The sequence below is a fragment of the Erythrolamprus reginae genome, chromosome 2, assembly GCF_031021105.1.
Source record: "Erythrolamprus reginae isolate rEryReg1 chromosome 2, rEryReg1.hap1, whole genome shotgun sequence".
Taxonomy (NCBI): Eukaryota; Metazoa; Chordata; class Lepidosauria; order Squamata; family Dipsadidae; genus Erythrolamprus; species Erythrolamprus reginae.
This window is the reverse complement of record NC_091951.1, coordinates 39,186,217-39,200,257: the sequence shown is the minus strand read 5'-3', so window position 1 is coordinate 39,200,257 and position 14,041 is coordinate 39,186,217. Positions and strand designations below refer to the sequence as shown.

The following is a 14,041-nucleotide window of genomic DNA, read 5'->3' as shown; positions in this document are numbered from 1 at the left end:
CTTGATTGGACTTTGAAAAACTGCTGAATTTTAATATTTCACAAGACAAGAGAGCAAGCATTCAGAGTCAGGCAACAGCCTTAAAACAAATATAATGAAATGAAGAAGCAAATGTGACTACAGAGAAGGACTAGTGGTAACAAGTCATTGATATAAAGTGTATAGTATAAGAGAGCAGGAAGTCACCTTCAAACATACAAGAATATACATTTTTGGTATGGATCTGCTTGGGCATGTTCCTTTTCCAAGATGCTGTAGAACAGAGAAGAGGAAATATTTATTTATTTATTTATTTATTTATTTATTTATTTATTTTATTATTTAGATTTGTATGCCGCCCCTCTCCGCAGACTCGGATTTGTTCCAGGGACCATTTGTATTTTATCTCAAGTAATTATCTCAAGTCTGCAGAGAGGGGCGGCATACAAATCCAATAAATAATAATAATAGTAATAAAATGTCTTAGGCCAATTGTACCTCACCTTTGTGCAGGCTTTGTGTAGTTTCGCTGCAGTACCATCAATTTATTTATTTAATAATAATATAATAATAATTTATTAGATTTGTATGCCACCCCTCTCTGAAGACTCGGAGCGGTATATTATTTATTTGTTTGTTTTATTCGTTCAGTCATTCATTCATTCATTCATTCATTCATTCATTCATTCATTTATTTATTATTTTATTTATTTATTATTTAGATTTGTATGCCGCCCCACTCCGCGGACTCGGGGCGGCTCACAACAACATTCATTCACAACATTCATACATTCAGTCAGTCAGTCAGTCAGTCATTCATTCAGTCAGTCAGTCATACATTCATTCATTCAGTCATTCATTCATTCGTTCAGTCATTCATTCATTCATTCATTCAGTCAGTCATCCATCCATTCATTCAATCATTCATTCAGTCATTCATTCATTCGTTCAGTCATTCATTCATTCATTCATTCAGTCAGTCATCCATCCATTCATTCAATCATTCATTCATTCATTCATTCATTCATTCATACATTCAGTCAGTCAGTCAGTCAGTCAGTCAGTCAGTCAGTCAGTCAGTCAGTCAGTCAGTCAGTCAGTCAGTCAGTCAGTCAGTCATCCATTCAGTTAGTCAGTCATCCATTCATTCATTCATTCAGTCAGTCAGTCAGTCATTTAGTCATTCATTCATTCGTTCATTTATTCAGTCAGTCATTCATTCGTTCAGTCAGTCAGTCATCCCATTTCTATAGACACTCTATTCAACCAAGTGACTCTAGGTGGTTTACAATTCTACAGTACAAACAGTAGCCAAGATAATTAATCAATTAATGGTAAAGCCAAGAAATTGAGCCTTTATCCCATTCCAAGTTCCAGGCCCAGGAACCCAGCCAGGTTTTCAATGCCTTGTGAAAGGCTAAGAAGATTGGGGCCATTCTAATCTCTGAGGGAAAATAACCCTCAGGGGCTACAATAGAAAAAGGCCACCTTCTAGTTCCTTCCAGTCAACACTCTTTGGCTGATGCGATCTGCAGCAAGACCAATCCTCCTCCAAAAGACCCAATTTTGTTCCACATTTTAATTTTCTTTTAACTGAATCAGATGAAATTCAATATAGTCTGGAGGACCACTTTTATTTACAAGAAAGCCTCTGTTGTGAGTGCTCCTTGTCCACCTCAGGTCATGTCATATTCTGAGGAGGATGAGGGAGAAAGTGACCTGAGTGAGCCTGAGGTACCACTAGAGGGGGCTGATATGACAATGGGAGAGTGGTCCCAGTCAGAGGATGAGGAAGACATTAGAGTGGATAGTCAGTGGATAGACCCTCACTATAGGAGATTGCTGAGAAGACGAGAGGAGTTGTGTAATAAAAGATATTAGCTTATAGCCTTAGCCTTTTTGGGGTGTGATGTCACTTCCAGGCAGTAAAAAGCAAATGATTTTGGGTAATTGGGTAATTGTTGAATGAATGATAATGACAACTTCTTAAATTAGATTTTTAAAGCGTTGTTTTTTAATGTATTATTAATTGGATTGTTTACTATTGTTTTTTGTTTTTTGTATATGTTGTGAGCTGCCTCGAGTCCCCGGAGAGGGGCAGCATACAAATCCAATTAAATCTAAATCTAATTGGGTGTGGGGTTTCAACACCGTTCAATGGAAGAGGTTGTAGAGTGGGGGGGGGGGGTGTTTGAACAAGGCTTCAAAACCATGATTTTTGCCTCAATAAAAGACATTCTCTGCTGGAGGAGTTTTGCTTGAGATCTCGGTGAGCTAATTCATATGTTTAAATGATAAATGGACTTGTTATCTAAGGAATTCCAATTAGGCCGAGTTTGGTGCCTTTCCCAGACTCTGTTGATGCTTAGCTCCGGAGAGAGAAATAGCTCCCTTTTCCTTGCTGTTCAAATCTGCTTTTTGCTGTGTGTGCTTTTATCAATAAAGAGTTCGATTTTAGAATGAAATAAGGGACTTTTGAGTTGGTGGGTTCGCTCCGAGGGCCGTGCACAGAACAGCCTCCAGATGCATTATGGACATTGGGTAGATCCTGCAAGTCTTCTTAGAAAGGGAAGGAAGAAAGAAAGGATAAAGATAAAATAAAATACAAGACGATAAAATGATAAGATGGCAAGAACCGCTAAGCAGTTTTATTTGCTCAGTTAGAACATGGTAGTTTAATTTACTTTTAACAGAATCAGACTGACATTTTGATTGATGTAAGAGGATAGTTACATGAGCCGGGGTGGCGCAGCAGGTAGAGTGCTGTACTGCAGGCCACTGAAGCTGACTTGTAGATCTGAAGGTCAGCGGTTCAAATCTCATCACCGGCTCAAGGTTGACTCAGCCTTCCATCCTTCTGAGGTGGGTAAAATGAGGACCCGGATTGTGGGGGCAATAGGCTGGCTGGCTCGGTTAAAAAGTGCTATTGCTAACATGTTGTAAGCTGCCCAGAGTCTAAGGAGAAGGGCGGCATAAAAATCGAATGAATGAATGAATGAATGAATGAATGAATAAATAAATAAATAAATAAATAAAATAGTTATTGATTTTGGAAATTAAAAGGCAAAAAGCTAGAAAATCTTAACAACTTAGAAATATGTATAATAATTTATTTAGGGATTTTTGCTCTTTAGTATCTAGATTTCTTTCTACCTTCCTTTGATGTAGCAGATAAGTGCTGATGAATCTTGTTTCTCCTCCTCCTCCTCCTCCTCCTCCTCCTCCTCCTCCTCCTCTTCTTCTTCTTCTTTTTGTGCAGAATCGAGATGTAAATACAGAAAGAGACCTTGCATTGCCATCCTCCTGGCCATCATTTGTATCCTCCTAATCACCAATTTCATCTTCGTTGCCCTTTTTGTGTCAAGCACCATGGAAAATCAGAAGTGCCAAGCTCTTCAAACTGGTATAAAAATTTACTGCAATCTTAAACTGTCTACAAGAATCTGAACCACCAAAGCAAAGTGGCAGTAGATAAAAGTCAAAGGCATTCAAGGTGGGCTGGATTCTCTTGTGGGCGCGAAGGGTCTCAAGACTGTTTTTGACCCCCCCCTCCCTTGGGCTCAGCCTACATTTCCTGCATCTCTCTTTTTATCAGGGTAAGAAATCCAGTCCCTAATCCTGTTCCCATGAGAAGCTTCTCCATGACTTCATGAAGTTGAATGACCTCTGCAGATCAGCTAGAAACATAGAATTGCCCTTGCCCTGCTTTGTAGTCACTACAATTTACTTCATCTGGTCCAAGGAAACTTCAGTTCCTTTGTTTGGAAAAAGTCTCAGTGTATGGTTGAAACTACCTTGTGGAAACAAAATGAGACATCACCTGATAATAAGCCCAATCGGGTTTTTGAGTGTATGACAATAAGACCAAGGGCTTATTTCAGGATTTTTTAAAAAAAATAAGACAGGGTGTTATTTTCAGGGAAACAGGGACCAGTCAGGTCCCACAGAGTGGGTCTTCTCCGGGTCCCGTCAACTAAACAATGCTGCTTGGCGGGACCCAGGGGAAGAGCCTTCTCTGTGGCGGCCCCGGCCCTCTGGAACCAACTCCCCCCAGAGATTAGAATTGCCCCCACCCTCCTTGCCTTTCGTAAGCTACTTAAAACCCACCTCTGCCGCCAGGCATGAGGGAATTGAGATACCCTTTTCCCCTAGGCCTTTACAATTTTATGCATGGTATGTTTGTATGTATGCTTGGTTTTTTATATTAAGGGGTTTTTAATTCGTTTTTAGTATTAGAGTACTATTGTACACTGTTTTATGATTGCTGTTAGCCACCCCGAGTCTTTGGAGAGGGGCGGCATATAAATCCAATCAATCAATCAATCAATAAAAATCAATCAATCAATCTTATTTTGTGAGATTAATCCAGAATGAAGATAGCCAGAAAGAGAATACTAATTTGGCACTAGTGAGAAGAGCAGAATTAATGGTTTAAGGGGCTTAGCAGAAAAATAAATTATAAATAGAAAACATTTGAATCTTTTTTGGGAGCTAACTGTAACAATAAAGGCAAATCTAAAAAAATAAAATAAGCAAACACGCGTTTATTTAGTGATTTCCTGCCAAAAGCAATAATCGTGAAAAAGATGGGCCAAACGTCAAATCGGTTGACCAAATCAATGGAAAATCTCACAAAGAGATTCATGGCTGAATAAGTAGATTTACATGTGGTTTCTTGGATTCAAATCCACCATGCAAATCACTACTCAGTCCTCACTCTATTAATCTGAGGATTTATAGAACAGATATTGTTAGAAAAGCTAGATCAAGGGTCTCCTTATCCAGATAGGGTTGTTAGAAATCAGTAACTGGTTCTAATTTAGTAGGATGGTCCCATCCTACTTATAAGAAGAAGAGTGGATAGGTTAGTTTCTATTTTTTCCACCTCTTTTTGTTCTAGGAACACCAGGAACGCCACTAAACATCCAAAAAGATGCGACAGAATGTACATCTGACTGGCATGTATATCAAGGATTCTGCTACAAGTTGTCAAAAGAAGAAAAAGACTGGCTTGATAGCCGGGACGACTGCCTTTCGCATAATGCTTCCCTGGCCAAAGTTACAGAGGAGGAAAGGGTGAGTATAGGTAATCCTTGGGTTACGTTCCCTTAGTGAAAGTTCAAAGTTACGTGCTAAATTCCCCCTAGAGTTTGCGAACAAGTCCCAAACCTACTAATGCTGCAGCACCGTGGCAGTTGTTCACCCTTATGAACAAATGCAGAGGCTTTGCATTATTTGCTTTGCGCATTGCCAGATGAAATACACCCCTCAAAAGCCCCACTCGGGAGTCCAGAGGCCTTGCCTGGCATTTTGCCAACTAAAATGGATGGCCAAACGAAAGGTAGAGGACTGGATCCACTGCCCAGAAACTTCCATTTCAGCCTGCAACGGGCCAGGGGAGTCCCGCAGAGGGCCAAATAGAACATCAGAAGGCTGGATCTGCCCCCCGGAAATTCCTATTTGGCCTGTAATGGGCCAGGGGAGTCCTGCGGAGGGGGGAATGGAGCATCAGAGGGCTGGATACGGACCTCTAATAATCATCCTCAAATACAGTAATACCTCATGATACGAACTTAATTGGTGCAAGGAGGAGGTTCGTAAGACGAAAGGTTCGTAAGACGAAACATTGTTTCCCATAGGAAACAATGTAAAGTCAATTAATCCGTGCAACCAAAAAAACCCCCGCAAAAAAAACGGCTTTCGGTGACTGCTGGGAAGCGGCGCGGCTGTTTTAAAAGGTGACAGCCGGCCTGGGGGGCTTCCCAGCACCCCCCCGAACCCAGGTTCGGGGTTCGAGGGGGTGCTGGGAAGCCCCCCAGGCCGGCTGCGACCTTTTAAAACAGCCGCGCCGCTTCCCAGCTGTCTCCTGAAGCCGAACGGGGAAGTTCGGCTTTGGCGTTCGGCTTCAGGAGACAGTTGGGAAGCGGCGCGCCTGTTTTAAAAGGTCGCAGCCGGGCTGGGGGGCTTCCCAGCAACCTCCTGAACCGAACCCGGGGTTCAGAAAAATTTTGCCTCTTCTTACGAACTTTGTTCGAGTTACGAACCGGCGTTCGGGAGGCTTCTGGGAAGCCCCGCCGCCCGGCTGTCACCTTTTAAAACAGCCGTGCTGCTTCCCAGCAGTCTCCGAACGCCAGTTCGTAACTCGAAAAAAGTTCGTAAGAAGAGGCAAAATTTTTCTGAACCCCGGGTTCGTATCACGAGTTGTTCGTAAGACGAGGGGTTCGTATCTTGAGGTACCACTGTACTTAAAAATGTGGCAGAGATAGAATCAGGGAGCCAAAAATAAAACAGTAAACATTAAACTTTGCCTTTCTAGGAAAAATCAGGTTGTTTTTTTTTACCTTTCTACAAAATGTTTTAAAATTACTTCAAAAAGATGAACAAGTGTCTCCAGTTTTGCCTTTCACTAAAGGATCTACTACTAGCGGTGTCTTATTAGGATTCAAAAGACCGCTTCAGTCTTTTCAGCCTTTATGTCAGTTTAAAAATTCAGCTGACAATCTGATAATGCAATGTTTTAACATGCACCATTTTTTTTAAAGGATACTATGAGGATGTTCACTAGAGACTCTGTCTATTGGATCGGCCTCAAGAGAGACGCACCAAATCAGCCCTGGCAGTGGTTAGATGGAGAAAATGCAACGTGAGTCTTCCTGTTTCCCTGGGCAGGAGCTGAAAGTAAAATGCTTTCTCCAGCTCAGGACTGATCCTAGAAAGAGCCTGCTGGCTGCCAATATTCAGGGGATGCCCTCTGAAAAGATTTAGCCCTACTAGTGTAGTTAAACACATTTTACGAAGAGTCCTACGACTTATAGCCAGTCATTTAGATTCTGATCATACGATCAAAATTTCATCACATGCATTTATTAATTATTTTTATTTTACTTTTTTGTTCAGATTATTTATATGACCACCCGACTCCCTCATGGTGATTCTGGGCTATTTACAGAAACAAAACAGTCTGCATTGGTTGCCGATCAGTTTCCGGTCACAATTCAAAGTGTTGGTTATGACCTATAAAGCCCTTCATGGCACCGGACCAAAATATCTCCGGGACTGCCTTCTGCCGCGCGAATCCCAGCGACCGGTTCGGTCTCACAGAGTTGGTCTTCTCCGGGTCCCGTCGACTAACCAATGTCGTCTGGCGGGACCCAGGGGAAGAGCCTTCTCTGTGGCGGCTCCGACCCTCTGGAACCAGCTCCCCCCTGAGATTAGGATTGCCCCCTCCCTCCTTGCCTTTCGCAAACTCCTTAAAACCCACCTCTGCCGTCAGGCATGGGGGAACTGAAACATCTCCCCCTTGCCCATGTTGTTTTGGTGTTAGATTGATTGTGTGCTTGTTTTTTAATATTCTGGGGTTGTTTTTTATGAATTTTTTAGCTTAACATTGTAATTGGATTGGTGGGTATTAGATTTGTTATTATGTATTGTTTTTACCTTGTTGTGAGCCGCCCCGAGTTTGCGAAGAGGGGCGGCATATAAATCCAATAAATCTAATCTAATCTAATCAAAACAACAGAACAGAACAGAATAGAATTTTATTGGCCAAGTGTGATTGGACACACAAGGAATTTGTCTTGGTGCATATGCTCTCAGAGTACATAAAAGAAAAATATACATTTGTCAAGAATCATGTGGTACAACATTTAATGATTGCCATAGGGGTCAAATAAGCAATGAGGAAACAATCAATGTTAATAAAAATCTTAGGATACAAGCAAGGATTTTAGGATACAGTTACAGTCATGCAGTCCTAAGTGGGAGGAAAAGGATGATAGGAATGATGAGAAAAACTAGGAGAAATAGAAGTGCAGACTTAGTAAAAAGTCTGAAAGTGTTGAGGGAATTATTTATTTAGTAGAGTGATGGCGTTCGGGGAAAAACTGTTCTTGTGTCTAGTTGTCTTGGTGTGCAGTGCTCTGTAGCAACGTTTTGAGGGTAGGAGTTGAAATAATTTGTGTCCAGGATGTGAGGGGTCAGTAAAATATTTTCCACGCCCTCTTTTTGACTCGTGCAGTATACAGGTCCTCAATGGAAGGCAGGTTGGCAGCAATTGTTTTTTCTGCAGTTCTGATTCTCCTCTGAAGTCTGTGTCGGTCCTGTTGGGTTGCAGCACCAAACCAGACAGTTATAGAGGTGCAGATGACAGACTCAACATGGCTTAAAGACCAGATGACTTATGGGACTGTCTTCTGCCTCATGTATCCCAGCGACCGGTCAGGTCCCACAGAGTTGGCCTTCTCCAGGTCCCTTCAGTCAAGCAATGCCATGTGGCAGGGCCTAGGAAAAGAGCTATCTCTACGGCGGCTCTGGCCCTTTGGAATCAACTCCATCCAGAGATAAAGAGTTTTAATGGCAGATGGTCCAAGGACTTTTCTGGTTAGGGTTAGAGCGTTGCCCACTCAAATTGCACATCGGAGAACACTGTTTTGTAAGAAAAATGGAAATGGAAAAACTAGGAAAGATACAGCAATAGATTCTCTATCTATCTATCTATCTATCTATCTATCTATCTATCTATCTATCTATCTATCTATCTATCTACCTACCTACCTACCTACCTATCTACCTATATTTTATTTTATTTTATTTATTCGATTTTTATGCCGCCCTTCTCTTTAGACTCAGGGCGGCTTACAACATGTTAGCAATAGCACTTTTTAACAGAGCCAGCATATTGCCCCCACAATCTGGGTCCTCATTTTACCCACCTCGGAAGGATGAAAGGTTGAGTCAACCTTGAGCCGGTGATGAGATTTGAACCACTGACCTTCAGATCTACAGTCAGCTTCAGTGGCCTGCAGTACAGCACTCTACCTGCTTCGCCACACCGGCTCTTTATACTATCACGTTGCAGTTCTACCATATTAATTTAATTTGCCCTGGGTCATAATAGCCCTATTGCAAATTCTCCAGTAAAACTTTCCCTCCAAACTTTCCCTTAAATGATGACCCTGCCCATTCAGGGTTAACCAAGGCAATTACGGGAGTTAGTTACATTGATTTGGTAGGAATTTGGTGTATTTTCAGCACATTAGGGTTAGGCAGCCATGGTGCCAGATGGTACATTCGTTATCTGAACTAAATGTTAACAAAAGAATTTTATAGGCCACTCAGAACCGCCTGTGTGTGAGTTGGGCAGCAATATAAATTTGTTTAATAAATAAAGTCTGAACTGAGGGAGCGTCTTGGATGAGAGTGAAACATCTTCAAGGAAGAAATGAAGGAAAGTCCAGTTGCCTTTGAAAAAGCATCTTTGGAGCAACCATGATCTCTATAGATATTGAATTCAATGTACACAGGAAGTAAAAACTGGGAAGGAAGCTGTAAGGAATGGCACATAGTACCCAGGTCCGGTCCTAATGTCCTCAAGTCAATCTGTGTGATGCACAACCTCCTGAACAACTTTGAGAGCTGCTACTACATACAGTAGATAGTAACCTTGGAGTACTTACTAGCTTACTTGCAGTAAGCTACTTTGGAGTTTCCCAGCGTGGTGCCTTCTGATTAGGTTGCACTGCAGTTTCTATACAGAGCTGGGGTGGCACAGCAGGTAGAGTGCTGTACTGCAGGCCACTGAAGCTGACTATAGATCTGGTGGTCAGCGGTTTATTTATTTTATTTTTTATTTATTCTTTTGTCCAATACACAATACATATGGAAGAGAATAGACATGAAGTAATATATATAAAGATAATATGTAAAATAGAAGAGAAAATATATGAAAGGAAGAAAATATATATGTTATATGAGAGAAAGGAAAGACAATTGGACAGGGGACAAAAGGCACACTAGTGCACTTATGTACGCCCCTTACTGGCCTCTTAGGAACTGGGAGAGGTCAATCATGGATAGACTAAGGGAGAAATGTTGGGGGTTAGGGGTTGACACTATTGAGTCCGGTAATGAGTTCCACGCTTTGACAATTCGATTGTTAAAGTCATATTTTTTATAGTCAAGTTTCAAATCTCATCACTGGCTCAAGGTTGACTCAGCCTTCCATCCTTCCGAGGTGGGTAAAATGAGGACCTGGATTGTGGGGTCAATATGCTGCCTCTGTTTAAAAGTGCTATTGCTAACATTTTGTAAGCCAACCTGAATCTAAGGAATCTGAGTCTTTGTGCCTAAGGGTAGGAAATATGGTGGCTATGGTCCAGTCCAGCATTTCTAGTGGGGACCAGTTCAGGCCATGCTCAAATAGATTAGATTAGATTTATTGGATTTATATGCCGCCCCTCTCCGTAGACTCGGGGCGGCTCACAACAATGGTAAAAAAACAATACATAGTAACAAATCTAATATTTAGCAATCTAAATTACAGTTTTAGGTTACAAAATCCAAAAGAAACCCCAATATATAAAAAACAAGCACACAGTTGAATCATTCACAGAAACTACATGGGCAAGGGGGAGATGTTTCAATTCCCCCATGCCTGACGGCAGAGGTGGTTTTTAAAGAGGTCGGTTTTAAGGAGTTTCCAAAAGGCATGGAGGGTGGGGACAATCCTAATCTCTGGGGGGAGCTGGTTCCAGAGGGTCGGAGCCACCACAGAGAAGGCTCTTCCCCTGGGTCCCGCCAGATGACATTGTTTAGTCGATGGGACCTGGAGAAGGCCAACTCTGTGGGACCTAACCGGTCGCTGGGATTCGTGCGGCAGAAGGGGGTCCCGGAGATATTCTGGTCCGATGCCATGTAGGGCTTTATAGGTCATAACTATAAATGATGACTTGCAAATTCTGGACCCCGCTGCTAACTGCTATGTGGGAGATTACCTCCACCGCCTAATTTCCGCTTCTATTGCAGGATAAAAATAATTGGAAATGGAGGAGATTGTGCGTTTTTGGACAGCGATGTCAAAGGCAATGCGGTGAGATGCACTTCCAGACACCACTACATGTGCAAAAAAAATGCTCCTAAGGGATCCTGAAGGAGAACTGGAACTGCAGGTGGTCTTCCGGAAGAAGAGAGAGGAACTGTCCCCCTTTACATCGAGGGCAGCTGTCTGGAGAGACTTTCCTCCTTTAAATTCCTGGGAGTCTATCTCAGCGAAGATCTGACCTGGAAATTCAATACGTGGACTCCCTGCCTTAGAAGAGTAAGGAAAATCCTCAGGGATGACTCACAGCCTGATGTGCATTTACAACCTGGAAGGAGACATAGAAAAACAGAAGTTTCATGACATTATTGTTATCATTATTATCATTATTATTATGGGTTAAAGGGTTAAATAAGGTTCAGGAGGGAAGTGTTTTTAATAGGAAAGTGAACACAAGAACAAGGGGACACAATCCGAAGTTAGTTGGGGCAAAGATCAAAAGCAATGTGAGGAAATATTACTTCACTGAAAGAGTAGTAGATCCTTGGAACAAACTTCCAGCAGACGTGGTTGGTAAATCCACAGTAACTGAATTTAAACATGCCTGGGATAAACATATATCCATTGTAAGATAAAACACAGGAAATAGTATAAGGGCAGACTAGATGGACCATGAGGTCTTTTTCTGCCGTCAGTCTTCTATGTTTCTATGTTTCTATCATTATTATCACTATTAAGGTTATTATCATCATCATTACCTTGTTGTTGTTGTTAGGGAGTTTGTAAATCATCTAGTCCATTTTGGACAAATGACAGTCCAGTCTCCCTTCGAAGATCTCAAGTGTTGGAGCTCTCACAACCTCTGAAGACAAAGCTGTTCCATTGGTTGATTGTTCTCACTGTCAGAAAGTTCATCTTTATTTCTAGGTTGAATCTCTCCTTGGTCAGCTGCCATCCGATATTCCTTGTCTGGCCTCCTGGTGCTTTGGAAAACAGCCTGACCCTCTCCTCTCTGCGGCAGCCCCTCAAGTATAGGAACACTGCTATCATGTCTTCCCTGGTCTTTCTCTTTGCCAGCCTGGCCATGCCAAGTTCTTGCAACCGCTCTTCGTATGTTTTAGTTTCCAGTCCTCTAACCATCCTGGTTGGTCTCTTCTGCACTTTCTCTAGACCAGTGGTTCTCAACCTTTCTAATGCCGCGACCCCTTAATACAGTTCCTCATCTTGTGGTGACCCCCAACCATAAGTTTAGCCCCAATTCTTCCAACAGATCTTTAAGCTGATTGGCAATAGGTCAGAGGGACACCCCCCTGTAAATGCCTGATTGGTTTGATTGTAAAAATATGTTCCGAGATGCAAGAAGAGAAGCTTTAGTTGCTAACACCATTGGAAATTTGTGAAATGGTCGTTCAACCCCCAAAGGGGTCCCGACCCCAGGGTTGAGAACCACTGCTCTAGAGTTTCAGGGGTTTTTTTTTGTCGTGTGGTGACCAAAACTGTATGCACTACTCTAGGTGTGGTCTAACTAAGACTTTAAAGAATGGTGTTAGTACCTCCCTAGACCTAGATTGTTTCCCTCTATTAATGCAACTTAGGACTGTGTTGGCTTGTTTAGCTGCCGCTGCACATTGCTAGCTCGTATTTAGTTGCTTGTTCACCAAGACTCTAAGGTCCTTCTCACAGTTGCTGCTATTGAGTGTGGTTTCCCTCAGTTTATGTGAATCTTTGGTTTTTCTTAACTAGGTGTACGGTTTTACTTTTCTCTGCACTGAATTTTATTTATTTATTTGGACCCAGTGCTCAAGTCTGTCAATATGCTTGCACTTGTACTTTGTAGCATCCCTATGATCATACCCTGTTTTCCCGAAAATAAGACAGCGTCTTATAATAATAATAATTAATAATAATTTATTGGATTTGTATGCCGCCCCTCTCCGTAGACTCGGGGCGGTTAACAACAATAATAAAAACAACATGTACAATCCAATAATAAAAAACAACTAAAACCCCTATTATAAAACCAAACATATACACAAGCATACCATGCATAACTTGTAATGGCCTAGGGGGAAGGGCTATCTCAACTCCCCCATGCCTGGTGGAATATTAATTTTTGCTCCCAAACATGTGCTATGTCTTATTTTCAGGGGATGTCTTTTTTTTTTTTCAATGAAAAAGAATTGACATTCATTGCTGAACACAAAAAACGAACATTTATTATATACTGTATAGTAGTTGTCATCACAAACCAGCAGAACCAGACAAACTGTGAATCCTATGAAGAATTTCTTACTACTACCGTACCATTATTTCCATGTACAATTACAGTAGTACCTCTAGATACGAGTTTAATTCGTTCCAGAAGGGAGCTTGTATGTCAAACAACTCGTATCTGGAACAAATGGCTTTAGACTTTGTTTTTCCCCTCCGAGATAACCAGAAGCAAGGATTCTTGCGCCACCTAGTGGACGCTCGACTTGTATCCAGAATTTGAGCTCGGGTCTTGAAAAGAAATTTATCTCCCCCCGTGGCTCGTATCTTGGAATACTCACATGTGGAGCAGCTCGTATCTAGAGGTACTACTGTATACTGTCTTGAAATATATGTTATATATGTTCTGTTCGGGAATGCTGTGAAACGAAACGTCTCCTATGTCTTACTTTCAGGGGATGCCTTATATTAGGCAATTCTATGAAACCTCTCCTACGTCTTACTTTCGGGGGTGACTTATTTTCAGGGAAACAGGGTATGATCAGAATTCAGGCACGTGGCAACTGGCCAAAATTTGTGAACCCTTTGTCAACGAACAAACTGGAACAAACTCCCTCCTGAGATACTTACGGCCCCCTCCCTCCTGGTCTTCCGTGAAGCTCTGAAGACCCACCTCTGCCGGCGGGCATAGAGGCCGTGAATGATGTGATTGTCTCCAGCCAATATTATGAATGATGAATTAGTATGACTGTGTATGGGGTTTTTAACACTTTTAGTAATTTTGTATAAACCTTTTAAAGTAATTTAGACTTCTTTTATATATTGTTGCATTTATAATGTTGTACACCGCCCTGAGTCTCCTTGAGAAGGGTGGCATAGAAATCTAACTTATAAAATAATAATAAATAAATAAAATTAATAAAACTGCACACATGATTCTGTTTATTGTGTTTTAGCTCAAAGGAAAAAAACCCCAACAGTTTCTGCTCTTTGGCTTTTACTCAAACAAATACACCCTAACAAAACACTGTTGCT

At 41.7% G+C, this 14,041-nt stretch overlaps 1 protein-coding gene across 1 annotated transcript in view; it reads left to right on the top strand.

The window, feature by feature from the left end:
- Positions 1-13,935, top strand: part of LOC139158376 (NKG2-D type II integral membrane protein-like) — a 21,598-nt gene extending 7,663 nt beyond the window's left edge. Inside the window, exons 4-7 of the mRNA XM_070735679.1 lie at positions 3,239-3,382; positions 4,880-5,055; positions 6,522-6,622; positions 10,783-13,935. Of these exons, the coding sequence (XP_070591780.1) occupies positions 3,239-3,382; positions 4,880-5,055; positions 6,522-6,622; positions 10,783-10,906 (545 nt within the window). The 3' untranslated portion in view covers positions 10,907-13,935. The remainder of the gene's footprint in view (positions 1-3,238; positions 3,383-4,879; positions 5,056-6,521; positions 6,623-10,782) is intronic.
- Positions 13,936-14,041: the final 106 nt, after the last annotated feature.